Source organism: Paroedura picta, chromosome 11 (genome assembly GCF_049243985.1).
Source record: "Paroedura picta isolate Pp20150507F chromosome 11, Ppicta_v3.0, whole genome shotgun sequence".
NCBI lineage: Eukaryota > Metazoa > Chordata > Lepidosauria > Squamata > Gekkonidae > Paroedura > Paroedura picta.
The window spans coordinates 66,376,366-66,391,722 of NC_135379.1; the positions used below are offsets into that span (position 1 = coordinate 66,376,366).

Sequence of the window (15,357 nt, forward strand, 5' to 3'; positions counted from 1 at the left end):
AGCCTTCCGCCACAGTGAGTCCTCCCGCTTTCCCATCGCTCTAGGGAAAGGAGCAGGGACGCCTCCTCGAAGATGCAGCATCCCTGCTCCTTTCCCGCCCCCCCATAACACCATAAGACCGGGCAACGCCAACTACCCCCCTCCATCCCCAGACCCCTTCCTGCCCCGCCGCCGTTTCCCATGCTACAAACACCCCCCTCCACACACACACTCACGCACCCGCCCGCCGCGCGCTAACCCCCCACCCTCCTCCGACCCCTTCCCACCCCGCCACCCCCGATACCCACCCGCCGCCTCTCGCCCAGCCCCTGTCCCAGCCCTTCCCACCCCGACCCCCCGTTTACTCGGCCGATCCCCGCTTGCCGAGACCAATCTCACCTTCCACCAGTCCTTCGAGTCGCTGCCCCTTTCCTCCCCTTTTACCAGCGCCACCACCAGCCAGCGCGCCCTGGCCGCCGCCACAGCGCGAAAATGAACCAGGCATGCATGGAGTCATGTGCATGCCTGGTTGCAGGGGCCTACATGCCATCGTGGCCCTGGCACCCCACCCCCCAGCTGCAGCACGCATGCTCAGACTCCCAAGCCTGCATGCTTCCCATCCCCGTTGCCCGCGCCGCCCCCCAGCCCAAGCTGCGCCACTTCCCCGCTTTCCCCCAAGAGCTGCTGCCCACCACTACACCGCCTCCCCCCGCCTACGCGCGGGGAGAGGACGTTGCCCAACGCCCGACCTCTGCCCATTCCTAGTATTGGAATAATATTTCAGTGGCAGCTCCCATCAGAGTGTGGGTTTATTCTCAGTCTCTTATTCTTTTCTCAGTGCCTTTATAAGAAAAATTACCTCTTTTCTCCTTTGCACTTGGAATTCCCTCTCTCTCTTTCTGTGTGTTTGTGTTTGGGGAGGGGGGCTTTGCTTCCCGCGGCAGCCATTTTTGTTTATGACAAACACCCTAGAATCCCAAAGGGGCCCACAAGCTAAAAAAGGCTGTGGACCTCTAGTCTGTACTATATATGTGACATTCACAAGCCCTTGTCACTAAGCTGTGGGGACTGATCCTGAGAATTTGTTCTTGCTTAAGAAGGTAATTTGTGCTTTACTGGCTCAGACCAAAGTCCACCTGACCTGCTATGATCTGTGAGAATTCTAGCAGGAACCAGATGGTCACCAGAGATTGGGCCTGTAGTCCACCCAAGGATACGTTCTCCTTTTATTCCCTTTTATTCTCTTGGCCAAATTCTACCAGCCTGTGCCCTGCTTCATTTTGTACTCCAAGGCCAAACTTGCCTGTTATCCCGGTTTTCTTTTGGCTTCCTACTTTAGCATTCCAATCCCCCATGATGATAAGCACACCATTTTTTCGTGTTGCTTCTAGAAGGTGTTGTAGGGCTTCCTAGAACTGGTCAACTTCATCCTCTTCAGCAGCAGTGGTTGGGGCATAGACCTGGATCACTGTGATGTTGAATGGTTTGCCTTGGATTCGAACTGAGATCATTCTGTCATTTTGGGGATTGTATCCTAATATTGGGGATTGTATCCTAATATTGCTTTTCATACTGTTTTATTAATTATGAAAGCTACTCCATTTCTTCTGCGAGATGCTTGCCCACAATAGTATACCTGATGGTCATCTGAATTAAATAGAATCATAGAATCATAGAGTTGGAAGGGGCCATACAGGCCGCCTAGTCCAACCCCCTGCTCAATGCAGGATCAGGCCAAAGTATCCTGAAGCATCCATGAAAAGTGTGTATCCAACCTTTGCTTGAAGACTGCCAGTGAGGGGGAGTTCACCACCTCCTTAGGCAGCCTATTCCACTGCTGAACTACTCTGACTGTGAAATTTTTCCCCCTGATATCTAGCCTATATCGTTGTACTTGAAGTTTAAACCCATTACTGCGTGTCCTCTTCTCCGCAGCCAACAGAAACAGCATCCTGCCCTCCTCCACGTGACAACCTTTCAAATACTTAAAGAGGGCTATCATGTCCCCTCTCAACCTCCGTTTCCACAGGCTGAACATTCCCAAGTCCCTCAACCTATCTTCATAGGGCTTGGTCCCTTGGCCCCAGATCATCCTCGTCACTCTCCTCTGTACCCTTTCAATTTTATCTACGTCCTTCTTGAAGTGAGGCCTCCAGAACTGCACACAGTACTCCAGGTGTGGTCTGACCAGTGCTGTATACCAGTGCTCCCCAACCCGTAGGCCGCAGCCCGGGGCCGGGCCACGAAGGCACCGAGCCCTGAGGTACCCCGCTACTCACCTCTCTCCAGTCTGATGAAACACCATTGACAACAACTCTATGAGTGCAGTTCTCTAACCAATTCCCTATCCACCTAACGATCTGAAAATCCAGAAGCATGGGCAATAAAAAGGAAGAGCTGGAACTTCTCATGCTGATGGAAAGGTATGATCTAGTAGGCATCACAGAAACTTGGTGGAATGATTCTCATGACTGGAATGTAATGGTGGATGGATATGAACTGTTCAGAAAAAACAGAATAGATCGAAGAGGTGGAGGAGTGGCACTGTATGTGAGGAAAGGGCTTACCTGTCAGGAAATTCTAGTGAAGGAGAGCATATCTACAGTGGAAAGCATCTGGGTGAAAATAAGCGAGGGGAAAACAAACAGTGTGGTGGTTGGTGTCTGCTACCAACCGCTTGACCAACGAGAGGATGTGGATGCTGCACTTTGTGAGCAGCTTGAGAAAATATCCTAGCAGCAGGACCTTGTCATCATGGGTGACTTCAATTTCCCAGATGTGTGCTGGGAAACAAACTCTGCGAAGCGTCCTCAGTCATGCAACTTTCTGACCTGCCTGGCTGACAATTTCATTTATCAAATGGTAGATGAACCCACAAGAGGTTCAGCCAGGCAGGTCAGACCACATCCAACTTGCCTTGACTCATGGATCTGACGTTCCAGGTTCTTATGGAATAAAAATCTTTACAGCATCGGACTGTCTTTTCGCCACCAGTTACTTCCACCACTGAGTTCCTTTCAGCTTTGGCCCAGTCGCTTCATTCATTCTGGCGCTACTCGTACTAGCTGTCTGCTTATCCCCAGTAGCATATTGGACACCTTCCGACCTGAGGGGCTCATCTTCCGGCATCATATCGTTTTGCCTTTTGAACTTGTCCATTGGGTTTTCATGGCAAAGGTACTGGAGTGGTTTGCCATTTCCTTCTCCAGTGGATCACCTTTTGTCAGAGCTCTCAGTTATGACCTGTCCGTCTTGGGTGGCCCTGCATGGCATAGCTCATAGCTTCACTGAGCTACGCAAGCCCCTTCACCATGACAATCCAGCGATCCTTGACGGGGTAAGTTGGAATAAATTGGCTGAATTACAGATTCCTGTTGAGGTGACCAATGGACCAGTTGCCACTCAGAACAGCAGTTGGGTTTTGTTCACCTTGACTTGGTGGCTCAGGTTAGCATAATCCCATCAGATTTTGAGACCTAAGTAGGGCTGGACCTGGTTAGTACTTAGATGGGAGACTTCAATTCAGAGGGTGGCAATGGGGAACCATCTCTGGATGACTCTTGACTAGAGTTGGGCGCTTCGGCATCCAAAGTGGCCGTTCGCGCCTGCACTGGCTGCTTCAGGTGTGAACAGGTGTGAACAGCTGCTTCGGACACTGAAGCGCCCAACCCTACATATCGGCATTGACAATGCTTTCCTCCACTACTAGGTGGTGTTCATTTGGGAGTGGGAGAAGCTGAGTAAGTACCAAGCAGGGCTCATAAAGCCATATTGAGCCCTTGTTTTTGTCAGTTGTTCCTCAGGGAAAACCTCTATCTATCTATCTATCTATCTATCTATCTATCTATCTATCTATCTATCTATCTATCTATCTATCTATCTATCTATCTATCTATCTATCTATCTATCTATCTATCTATCTATCTATCTATCTATCTATCTATCTATCTATCTATCTATCTATCTATCTCAGGGCAGTTTACATCATAACAAAGAACAATACATAAAACAGTCTGTAAAACATGTATAACTGATAACTAATAATTGTAACCAAATAACAGCACAATATAACAGTATAACAATATAGTAGTACAAACAGGTCCAGGGCTTATTGGTGGAATTCTGAGGAGGGGCGGGGGGAGCAGGGGCCCTTCGGTCGCTGTTGATTACGTCTGGTCTCGGCCAAATGCCTGGCGGAAGAGCTCCTTTTTGCAGGCCCTGCGGAACTGTTTAAGCTCCATCAGGACCCTGATCTCCTCCGGGAGCTCATTCCACCAGGTGGCAGCCAGGACAGAGAATGCTCTGGCCCTGGTCGAGACCAGACGGACTTCTTTAGGGCCAGGGATCCTTAGCTGGTTGGTGGTAGTGGAGCGCAGAGCTCTTTTGGGGGCATAGGCGGGGAGGCGGTCCCTCAGGTACACTGGGCCCTGACCGCGTATGGCCTTGAAGGTAATTACCAGAACCTTTAGTCTGATCCGTAATTCAACTGGTAACCATTGCAGTTGGCGAAGAATGGGCCGGATGTGGGACCTCCACGGTGTTGCTGTGAGGATCCTGGCTGCTGCATTTTGAACCAGCTGTAGTTTCCAGGTCAGGGCTAAGGGCAGGCCTGCGTAGAGCGAGTTACAAAAGTCCAGTCTAGAGGTGACCGTCGCATGGATCACTGTGGCTAGGTGTTCCGGGGCCAGGTAGGGTGCCAGTAGCTTGGCTTGGCAGAGATGGTAGAATGCCAGCCGCGCTACCTTGGTGATCTGAGCTTCCATTGTGAGGGAAGCGTCCAGAATCACGCCTAGGTTCCTGGCGGAGTGAGCCGTAGAGAGCTGCACGCCATCCAGGGTAGGCAGGCGCGCCTCCTCGCATGGGCCCTTCCTACCTAGCCACAGGACCTCCGTCTTTGAAGGATTGAGCTTCAGATGACTCTGCTTGAGCCATCTCGTCACTGCTTCCAGGCAGCTGGCTAATGCTTCTGGGGGAGAGTCAGGGCGGCCATCCATCAGGAGGAAGAGCTGGGTGTCATCTGCATATTGATGGCAACCCAGCCCAAACCTCCATACCAGTTGGGCGAGAGGGCGCATGAAGATGTTGAATAGGATAGGAGAGAGGACCGCTCCTTGTGGGACTCCACAAGTAAGTTGCTGGCGGTCTGATGTTTTCTCTCCTATTGCAACCCTCTATCCACGATCCTGGAGGAAGGAGATCAGCCACTGAAGGGCTGTCCCTCGTATTCCAGCATCGATGAGGCGGCGAGCTAAAAGCTCATGATCGACTGTGTCGAACGCTGCTGAGAGGTCTAATAATATCAGCATTGCTGACCCGCCTCGATCCAACTGGCGACGGAGGTCGTCCGTCAGGGTGACTAGTGCTGTCTCTACCCCATGGCCAGGCCGGAAGCCTGACTGGGATGGGTCTAGGACCGAAGCTTCTTCCAGGTATTCCGTCAGTTGGTTTGCGACTGCCCTTTCTATCATCTTGCCCAGAAACGCTAAGTGAGATACGGGCCTGTAGTTGTTAGGCTCTTGTGGGTTTAGAGATGTTTTTTCAAGATTTTGGCACAGATACCCATTTGTGCTCTTTGGCCGAGACCAGTGTGGGTCATATAGCATGCTGTTGGAAGGTCTGATGGAACCTGTATTCCAAAAGCCAGTACACTAGATTTGGGAAGTTCCAGGTCATTGTTCAGACTTCCAACCAATCTTCAAGCAAGTCATGATGGCAATTATAACTCAGCTTCAAGTACTATCAGTTTGCATTTTAACTCAGCTTCATGTACTATCTGTTTGCATTTTAAGATCAACGAGATCTGAACACAATGGAAAAATGGGCAAATGAGAACAAGATGCAATTTAATAAAGATAAGTGTAAAGTTCTGCATCTGGGTCAGAAAAATGAAAAGCATGCCTACTGGATGGGGGATACGCTTCTAGGTAGCACTGTGTGTGAACGAGACCTTGGGGTACTTGTGGATTGTAAACTGAACATGAGCAGGCAGTGTGATGCAGCGGTAAAAAAGGCAAATGCCATTTTGGGCTGTATCAACAGAGCCATCACATCAAAATCACAAGATGTCATAGTCCCATTGTATACGGCACTGGTCAGACCACACCTGGAGTACTGTGTGCAGTTCTGGAGGCCTCACTTCAAGAAGGACATCGATAAAATTGAAAGGGTACAGAGGAGAGCGACGAAGATGATCTGGGGCCAAGGGACCAAGCCCTATGAAGATAGGTTGAGGGACTTGGGAATGTTCAGCCTGGAGAAAAGGAGGTTGAGAGGGGACATGATAGCCCTCTTTAAGTATTTGAAAGGTTGTCACTTGGAGGAGGGCAGGATGCTGTTTCTGCTGGCTGCAGAGGAAAGGACACGCAGTAATGGGTTTAAACTTCAAGTACAACGATATAGGCTAGATATCAGGAAAAAGTTTTTTTCAGTCAGAGTAGTTCAGCAGTGGAATAGGCTGCCTAAGGAGGTGGTGAGCTCCCCCTCACTGGCAGTCTTCAAGCAAAGGTTGGATACACACTTTTCTTGGATGCTTTAGGATGCTTAGGGCTAATCCTGCGTTGAGCAGGGGGTTGGACTAGATGGCCTGTATGGCCCCTTCCAACTCTATGATTCTATGATTCTATGATTCTAAGCATTGTGAAATTAGCTATTCAGGCTAGTTTGGTGTAGTGGTTAGGAGTGCGGACTTCTAATCTGGTGAGCGGGGTTTGATTCCACACTCCCCCAAATGCAGCCAGCTGGGTGACCTTGGGCTCCCCACAGCACTGATAAAGCTGTTCTGACAGGGCAGTGATATCAGGGCTCTCTCAGCCTCACCCACCCCACAGGGTTTCTGTTGTGGGGAGAGGAATGGGAAGGCGACTGGAAGGCGCTTTGAGCCTCCTTCGGGTAGAGAAAAGCGGCATATAAGAACCAACTCTTCTTCTTCTTTTGCCACGATGATCAAACAATATTGTCTTCTAAGCTTTTGACAATGTTGCTAGCAGTTCTCATAACTGTCTAAGCAGTGTTCATATCCATCCTGAAGACTCATTTCTGCTATTCTTCTGTTCCAGGACAGCGTAGATCAAACAGTGCGCAGTCGGCGGGATCTAGTGGAACCAGGATTCCAGGAAAGGTCAAATCGCATCTCTTTAAATCACCAAGGTAAAGGGTCCAATAAAATGCAAGTTACCATGTTGGTCCATGAGAAAAAATAGCCAAGCTGCAAAAGCAGAGTAAGAAGATCTCTTGTCAAAACTAGCTTGTTTGCAGAGCTGTGATCTTGGTGTTTCAAGTCCCTTAAAGTGGAAAGGTTATGAAGTCCTAATTGATTGCTCTCTACAGTTATCAAGATCCCCTGCCCGCATCACAGGAGCTCCTGGTAACAGAAGTCCATTGTCTTCTGTAGAGCTACCGTTTAGCTATCCCTGGTCTAGAGTATTCTTAGGCCACTTTTCAACTGTATCTGGCTCACACCGCATTCTAAAACAAAACAGCCGATTTAGAAATCCAGTAAAGCAACAAATAAAGAGTCGCAGACTCTGCCCTCACCAACGTCTAATGTCGCTTCTTCTAAACTGAAGGCTCTTTGGTTCTGCTAGAATTTCAAAATAGTTAACGAGCCCTTAAGGAGGGCATTATTCTGGGTGGGGTTGACGGGGGGACAGCAGAAAAGCCTCTCCACCCAAACATTGGTTAAGGTCTCCCTTTTGAAGACCCTTTTTTGCATCTCAGGCTCATGGTTTATTCTGAATTTGATTCAGAAAGATGTTTCCTCTTTTCTCCAACCCCTTTTCCAGCCCCCCCCCCCCAACTGTCTCAAACCAGTGGACACCTTTGGAACAACAACAGATTTCATAATGAAGTAATTGTAACTAGGGTCACCAGGTTCCAGGGGGGCAGGCTAAGTCAACATTGTAAGTTACATACTGACATTACTGGAAGTGACATCATCATGTTGCCAGCAACAAAGGAAGTGCTGGTGTTTGGGTAAAAACTCTATGGTAGAGTTGCTCAAATACCAGAGTATCTCTTGTCGCCAGTGATGCGATGACAGTGCTTCTATTGAGTGCCAGAACTGATGCCCCTGTGTTACTGGTAATGCTGACCTAGGCCTCTCCTTGCTGCCAGTTGATTGGCAGCACCTACGGTGGGAGGGTAGGGTAGTGGTAGGGTTGGCAGATCCAGGTTGGAAAAACTCCTGGAGATTTGAGAATGAAGCCTGGGGGCCAGGAGACGAGACCTCAGAGAGGGACAAAGTCATAGATCGAGCACCCCTCTCCCCTTAGGACCGGGGCCGGTATTAGGCCAGCCTTGGTCCTATGGGCCCCCTTGACATCATCCCAACTTTCCATCAGCCCTCCTAGTCCCACCCAAGGGGTTTGTGTAGGAAGTAAATTATATTATATTTGTATCGCCATGACTTGTATGGAGTTTTAGTATTTTGTTTTAATAGTTTTTTTAACGGGATTTTATGGTTATATATTGCTATATATGATTTATATGACAATATTGTAAACCACGGCGAACCAGTTCTTGGGAGTGGTGGTAATATAAATCTCATTTTTTATAAAATTAATAAATAGATTCTGCCCTCCAAAGCAGCCATTTTCTCCGGGGGAACTTACTTATCATATGGCATGTGCAGCGTAGTCAGGAGATCTGTGGACTGTGTGGCAGCCAGGCAAGGGGCGTTTGGAGGTAGTTTGCTATTGCCTGCCCATGGTGACCTTCCGTGTTCTTTGGTGGAACTTCATCCCAATCCTTGGTGGTCTCCCATCCAAATTCTCGCCAGGGTCATCCCTGCATCACTTCCCAGATCTGATGGGATTGCGCTTCCCTGGGCTATCCAGGTCAGGAGCTGAATCTCTGCAGCCTGGAGATGAGCTGTCATTCCAGTGGATCCAATTTCATGCAACAAAATAGTCTTAACTTTAAATTGGACCCTGAAAAAGTAATTATTTCCCACCTGGCTGGATCAGGGGGAGACTAAGTGATAACTAGTTTACTCTGTTTAGGATAATTTGAGTTATATATTCAAGCAGGACATTCTACGGATTTCTGCTTTGAATTGCTGTACAGAGGTCTAATGTCTGACAAACCGTGGAGGCAAGGGGTGGGGGGGTGGGGAGTGGGGCAAGCAGAGGTCTATAAGACATGTGTAGCCCTTGTGTCTTGCAAGTGTCTACAATAGAAGTATCTTGAACCTGGGACCTAGCAACTGAGGAGGAGTCCTGGGAATAACTTGCCTTCATGAGATCACTGAATGTGAGGCTGAGTGGTTTCCCACTGTGTAGAAATCTTTGACTAGATTTGATTGTATTCCTAAAGTTCAACTGCTAGAGTTCTGGGCCAGCCAATCCGTAACATGGTTCAGGCATAACAAGAAAACAGGATTGTGAATAGGCCTTATGGCTCCTTGGGAAATTCTCTGACCTTTCCCCCCCTTTCTTACTAACTTGCCTTAATCAACATGGAATTCAGGAACAATGTATGGAATTAGTTAAAACTCTACTTTAATTCAAAAATGTTGGCAAAATCCTAAAGGAGTCAGTATCCCCCTCCCCCCTTGGTAACTACTAAAAGGTAACTACTAAAAAGGCTTTGTGGATCTGGGGGAAAAGGTAAAGGACCTGGGAGCACAGGTTGTGTTTTCATCAGTCCTTCCTGTAAGTGGCCGAGGCAGAGGAAGAGAGAGAAAAATCATGCTGGCTACATCAATGGTGTTGACAGGAACAATTTGGATTTCTGGATCATGGTCAATGATGTCAATATGAGGAGCTGTTATCAGGAGATGGCGTGCTCCTCACAAGTGACAGGAAAAGTATTTTTGGGAGAACCCTTGCACACCTGGTGAAGGGGGACACAAAGGGGGAGCGAGACGTAAATTCAGAACTTGCTGTGATGGCGAGATCTGAACATGAGAAGATCGCAAATCGAGAGCCCAACAGCTACAGCGTTTCTGGGGAAGATGGTAGAAAGGGCAGTCGCAAACCAACTGACGGAATACCTGGAAGAAGCTTCGGTCCTAGACCCATCCCAGTCTGGCTTCCAGCCTGGCCATGGGGTAGAGACAGCGCTAGTCGCCCTGACGGACGACCTCCGTCGCCAGTTGGACCGAGGCGGGTCGGCACTGCTGATATTACTAGACCTCTCAGCAGCATTCGACACAGTCGATCATGAGCTTCTAGCTCGCCACTTCATCGATGCCGGAATACAAGGGACAGCCCTTCAATGGCTGATCTCCTTCCTCCGGGATCGTGGACAGAGGGTTGCAATAGGAGAGAGAACATCAGACCGCCAACCAACTTACTTGTGGAGTCCCACGAGGAGCGGTCCTCTCTCCTGTCCTATTCAACAACCTCATGTGCCCTCTTGCACAACTGGTACGGAAGTTTGGGCTGGGTTGCCATCAATATGCAGATGACACCCAACTCTTCCTCCTGATGGATGACCGCCTTGACTCTCCCCCAGAAGCATTAGCCAGCTGCCTGGAAGCAGTGACGAGATGGCTCAAGCAGAGTCGTCTGAAGCTCAATCCTTCAAAGACGGAGGTCCTGTGACTGGGTAGGAAGGGCCCATGCGAGGAAGTGCGTCTGCCTGCTCTGGATGGTGTGCAGCTCTCTATGGCTTGCTCCGCCAGGAATCTAGGCGTGATTCTGGATGTTTCTAGGCGTGATTCTGGACCGAACAGCGACTATACGCTGCTTTGAGCCTCCTTTGGGTAGAGAAAAGTGGCATATAAGAACCAATTCTTCTTCTTCTTCTTCTTCTTCTTCTTCTTCTTCTTCTTCTTCTTCTTCTTCTTCTTCTACAAAGCCCTTTGTATCTAAGAATACAACGGGTGCTAGACCTTGGCAGTGGGAAGAGGAAGGGGAGGAGTTGTATAGTCTGTAAGGGCATGGGGTTGAATGTGTGTGTTGTATGGGAGGTTATGGTGGCAAATGAGGCCATGGGTGTGGAGATATGGGTGTCAAGAACCTGTGGTTTGGAATGTTCGTTGAGTGTGGGAGAGGACTGACCTTTGGGAATTTTGGCATAGTGGTTACAGATGAGCTTTCCAGAGCAATGTCTTCAGATATGTGAAGGGAAAATCAGACTGGAGACTCTTCTTAGGGGAAGATTACATGGCAACCAATTCCTCCCAGTTCTGTGTCATTTCCCTTCTTGTGTGAATTAGGCCACATTCACCAAAATGCCCCTCCGCCGTAATACACATGGGGTAGTCACAGTACTCAGGTGTCCACCCTGTTAGAATCATAGAATCATAGAGTTGGAAGGGGCCATACAGGCCATCTAGTCCAACCCCCTGTTCCTTCTTTTCCATTTTTTCACTGTTGGTAAAATGTTATGTGACCACATGCTTCTTTCATGGTTGCTCCTTAGAAGAAGAACGGATTTTTGTACCCTATTGCTTACTACCCAAAGGAGTCTCAAAGCGGTTTACAAACACCTTTTGCATTCGTCTCTCCACAATAGTCAACCTGTGAGGCATGTGGGGTTGTGAGAGATCTGAGAGAACTGGGAATGGGCTGTGGTGACCCAGCAGGCCTCAGGTGTCTCAAAGCATTTTCCAATCGTCTTCCCTTCCTCTCCCCATAGCAGACTCCCCATGAGTCACATAGAAGCTGGCAACCCTAAGAGGAAGACTCTCTTGGCACAGCAGTCTTGACCTTAGTAAGGTTTTTTATACTGTTTTTTTATTTGCCAGGCCAAGGTTGAAAAAAGCTCCTCACTTAAAATACTGCTCAGGCCGGGGGTTAGACACAGCCAAGCCATGTCTCTTTCTTCTTTGCAACTCTCTGCAGATTTGAGGCCACTGCACAGTGTTATTTTGGAGACAAAACTGGTTCTTTTTTCTCCTGTTTCATCTGCACAACAACCCTGTGCAGTAGGCCTCAAGTCTTTCAATTCAACAACAACCTGTGTGAGAAGCCTTAAATGTTTCTTCTCTACCACAACCCTGTCCAAAGTAGCCCTTTCTGCCTGGGGAGCTGATCTTTATACTCTGCAGGTGAGCTGTAATTCCAGGAGCTCTCCAGGCCCCACCTGGAGATTGGCTACCCCTGGGTTGGAAATATTCCTGGAGGTTTGGAGGTGGGACTTCAAAATCGTACAATGCCTCAGAGTCCAGCCTTCAAAGGAGCCATTTTTGCCTGCAGTTGGGAGGGAGTGGTGCAGGTGTGTCCCTCCTGGGCTATGGGCTATGGACAGCCCTTACCAGCAACTGTTTGTATTCTGGGGTGCAGACAGACAGACCAGCATCAGTCCTGTGAGTCTGGAAAGTGCAGGAAGATCTAAATAAATATTTACAGCCTGAAACTGTAAATAGTGAACAAGTAAATGGCTGGATGTTACATGGGAACTGAAATGTCTTTTCTGTGGCCTCCCTGTCAGGCAACTGTTTGGCAGAAGGGGAAAGTCTCCCCCCCCCCTCAAAAGGAAGGCCCTCAGGCTCCCCTGCGTTGCTCTTGGAAAGGCCTCCTTCCCTCAGTCAGGGGCTGTCAGAGGCTCCTTCGCAGCAGGCCTGAAGGGAGGGAGGGGAGGGGGAGCACTCTGCAGCCTCCTGCCAGCTCTGTCAGGGCTCTGAGGCAATTTGCAGTTGGACATGACAGTTAGGACAGCCTTGGGGCGAAAAGGGCTGGCGCAGCCTGTCCAAGCCTCTGTTCTCATCCCCCCTGGCAGCCCTGCTGAAATCCTCTCCCTGTGGTGGTCAGGAGAAGACTGGCAGCCATGTCTCCTGATTGCCCTGGAACTCTGGTCTGTCCTGGTGAGGGCCCAATCGGAAGGCGCTGTCAGTCCGGGGCCAAGGGGCCAATCCGGGAGTTTGGTTCCCGGACACAGCCCACCCCAACACCCCTTACTGTTTTATTAAGAGGGAGAGATTGAAGGGCTATTCCTGTAAAATACCATTGCAGGGAGAAATATCAACAACCTCAGATATGCAGATGATACCACTCTAATGGCAGAAAGCGAAGAGGAACTAAAGAGCCTGTTGATGCGGGTGAAGGAGGAGAGTGCAAAAGTTGGCTTGAAACTCAACATCAAGAAAACAAAGATCATGGCATCCGACCCTCTCAATTCATGGCAAATAGATGGGGAAGAAATGGAGATAGTGACAGATTTTATTTTCCTGGGCTCCAAGATCACTGCAGATGGGAACTGCAGCAAAGAAATTAAAAGACGCTTGCTCCTGGGGAGGAAAGCTATGGCAAATCTAGACAGCATCCTAAAAAGCAGAGACATCACCCTGCCAACAAAAGCGCGTTTAGTCAAGGCCAGTTGCAATGTATGGCTGTGTATGGCTGTGATAGTTGGACCATAAGGAAGGCCGAGCGTCAAAGAATTGAGGCTTTTGAACTCTGGTGCTGGAGAAGACTCTTGCGAGTCCCTTGGACTGCAAGGCGAACAAACCGGTCAGTCCTAGAGGAGATCAGCCCTGACTGCTCTTTAGAAGGCCAGATCCTGAAGATGAAACTCAAATACTTTGGCCACCTCATGAGAAGGAAGGACTCCCTGGAGAAGAGCCTAATGCTGGGGGTGATCGAGGGCAAAAGAAGAAGGGGACAACAGAGAATGAGGTGGCTGGATGGAGTCACTGAAGCAGTAGGTGCGAACTTAAATGGACTCTGGGGAATGGTAGAGGACAGAAAGGCCTGGAGGATCATTGTCCATGGGGTCGCGATGGGTTGGACACGACTTCGTGCCTAACAACAGCAACAACAATAACCATTTGTCTCTTTCGGATGGTTGACCCTAAAAGGCAGTGTAAATAGAAATTCACAGAGTTTGTAGCTCCACCTGCTGGTGTGAAGTCACAATGGCAGATATAACAAATTTAGCATTTCATTAATTTTCTTGTGCAGGGAGATACCATCCAAAATAACCTGTTCTCTTTAATATTATGCTATAAAGCAGGCTGTCTCAATCAGAGTTTAGTGAAACTCTGAGGTATCTTGATAGCCTTGGAAGGAGTTCCTGAATGGGTGGAGTTAATTCATTTTAAATACATTTTAAATCAATGTTTAAATTTGTTAAACATTGATCTTGTCATGTCGACCTACCCACCCTCCCCAAATGGCCAATGATTGGTCTGGAGGGGGGGGGAAGGGAAGGGGCTTCCCAATCATATTTGACACGATCATGTAATTCTTCCTGCCAAAGATAGCTACAGTTTGATCAGATGTGCCATGAAAGTGATCCTTATACCTCAGCAATGATCTCTGTCAAATCCTTTTTTTTTTATTTGGGTATTTCTCTTCTATGGCTGAATGTTTTTCTTTTTCCTTAATATTATTTCTTCTGCCAAATTTTCTATGTTCTGCTTGGTCATAACCGTAGATCTGCCCGCCTTGGCTCTCCCTCCCCGCCATGTCTTGTTCCCCTTAAAAGTGCAATGGGAACGGTGTTTTTATTTGCATATTGCTTCAGGGATTCTCCACTTTTAGGGCAGAGTGGGCTTCTCACAGGCTTTCTTCTCCCTTCCTTTTAATTTCCTCAGTGAATGTTGCACCCGGATATTGGTACTGATTGTCTGCCAGACTGAAGAGCTGGATGAAAGGAGTATTGTCATTCTTTAAAACAAAATTCCAGGCTTGCCCATTTAGAGCCATTGTGAATGTGAATGGAACAGCGTTTCTCTCCCTGCCCTCCTCCTCGCTATTTTTTCTTTACTTGTTGACTTCCTTCAAGTTCTTTTTTTAATGCAGCTTCTTTTCAGAAAGTGTCTGCTTAGTTGCTAACTGCTGTGGCTTTGGTTTTGGTCTTTTATTTTAGAGCTTGTTTTAATATCTTAAATTTCTCCCTAAGTTTCTTATGGTTGCTGCTTTTAAAACTCCTTTTACCACTTTCCAATTCAGTCTTTATTCTTTCCCTTTGATTTTCAACATGAGATTATTATTTATTGTTATGATTTTACTACATGTGGCTTTATAATGCTATTAACCATCCTGAGCTGATAGGATTAGGCGGCATATAAATAAAATATTTATTTTTTATTATTGCATCTCTTGGCTAGACGACCCCCCCCCTCTGAGTCTGATGGCTTTTGCCTTCAACTCTGGTGAGAGGCCCAAGATCCCTCCTCATTTAAAAAGAAGTTCCAACCTTCTTTAAGTACAAAATTCAGAATTTAATTTTCAGAACCTGCACTTTGCCAAATGTTTAGCATAGCCAGTTTCTTGGTGGCACCTGAAGATCCCCAAGGATGACAACTGACGTCATTCCTCCAGGCATCAGTTCTCCGGGAGGAAACGGCACCAACAGAGGGCAGCTTTGCATCTCCCCAGAGATCCCTTCCGCCCCCCAAATCTGCCCTCCATAGAAATCTCCAGGAATCTCCCAGGCTGGTGTCGGCCACTCCGGGGAGCTCTAGAAAAGCAGCACTCAAAGCAACAG

The 15,357-nt window shown here is 48.3% G+C and overlaps 1 protein-coding gene across 5 annotated transcripts in view; it reads left to right on the top strand.

Annotated features, from left to right (window-relative positions):
- Window positions 1–15,357, top strand: part of GRB10 (growth factor receptor bound protein 10) — a 171,138-nt gene that overhangs the window by 58,456 nt on the left and 97,325 nt on the right. For 3 of the 5 annotated variants that reach the window (XM_077304159.1, XM_077304163.1, XM_077304160.1), the window contains exon 3: window positions 7,035–7,125. The exons of the other annotated variants lie outside the window; for them this stretch is intronic. In XM_077304159.1, the coding sequence (XP_077160274.1) occupies window positions 7,035–7,125 (91 nt within the window). The remainder of the gene's footprint in view (window positions 1–7,034; window positions 7,126–15,357) is intronic. 5 annotated transcript variants of the gene reach the window in all.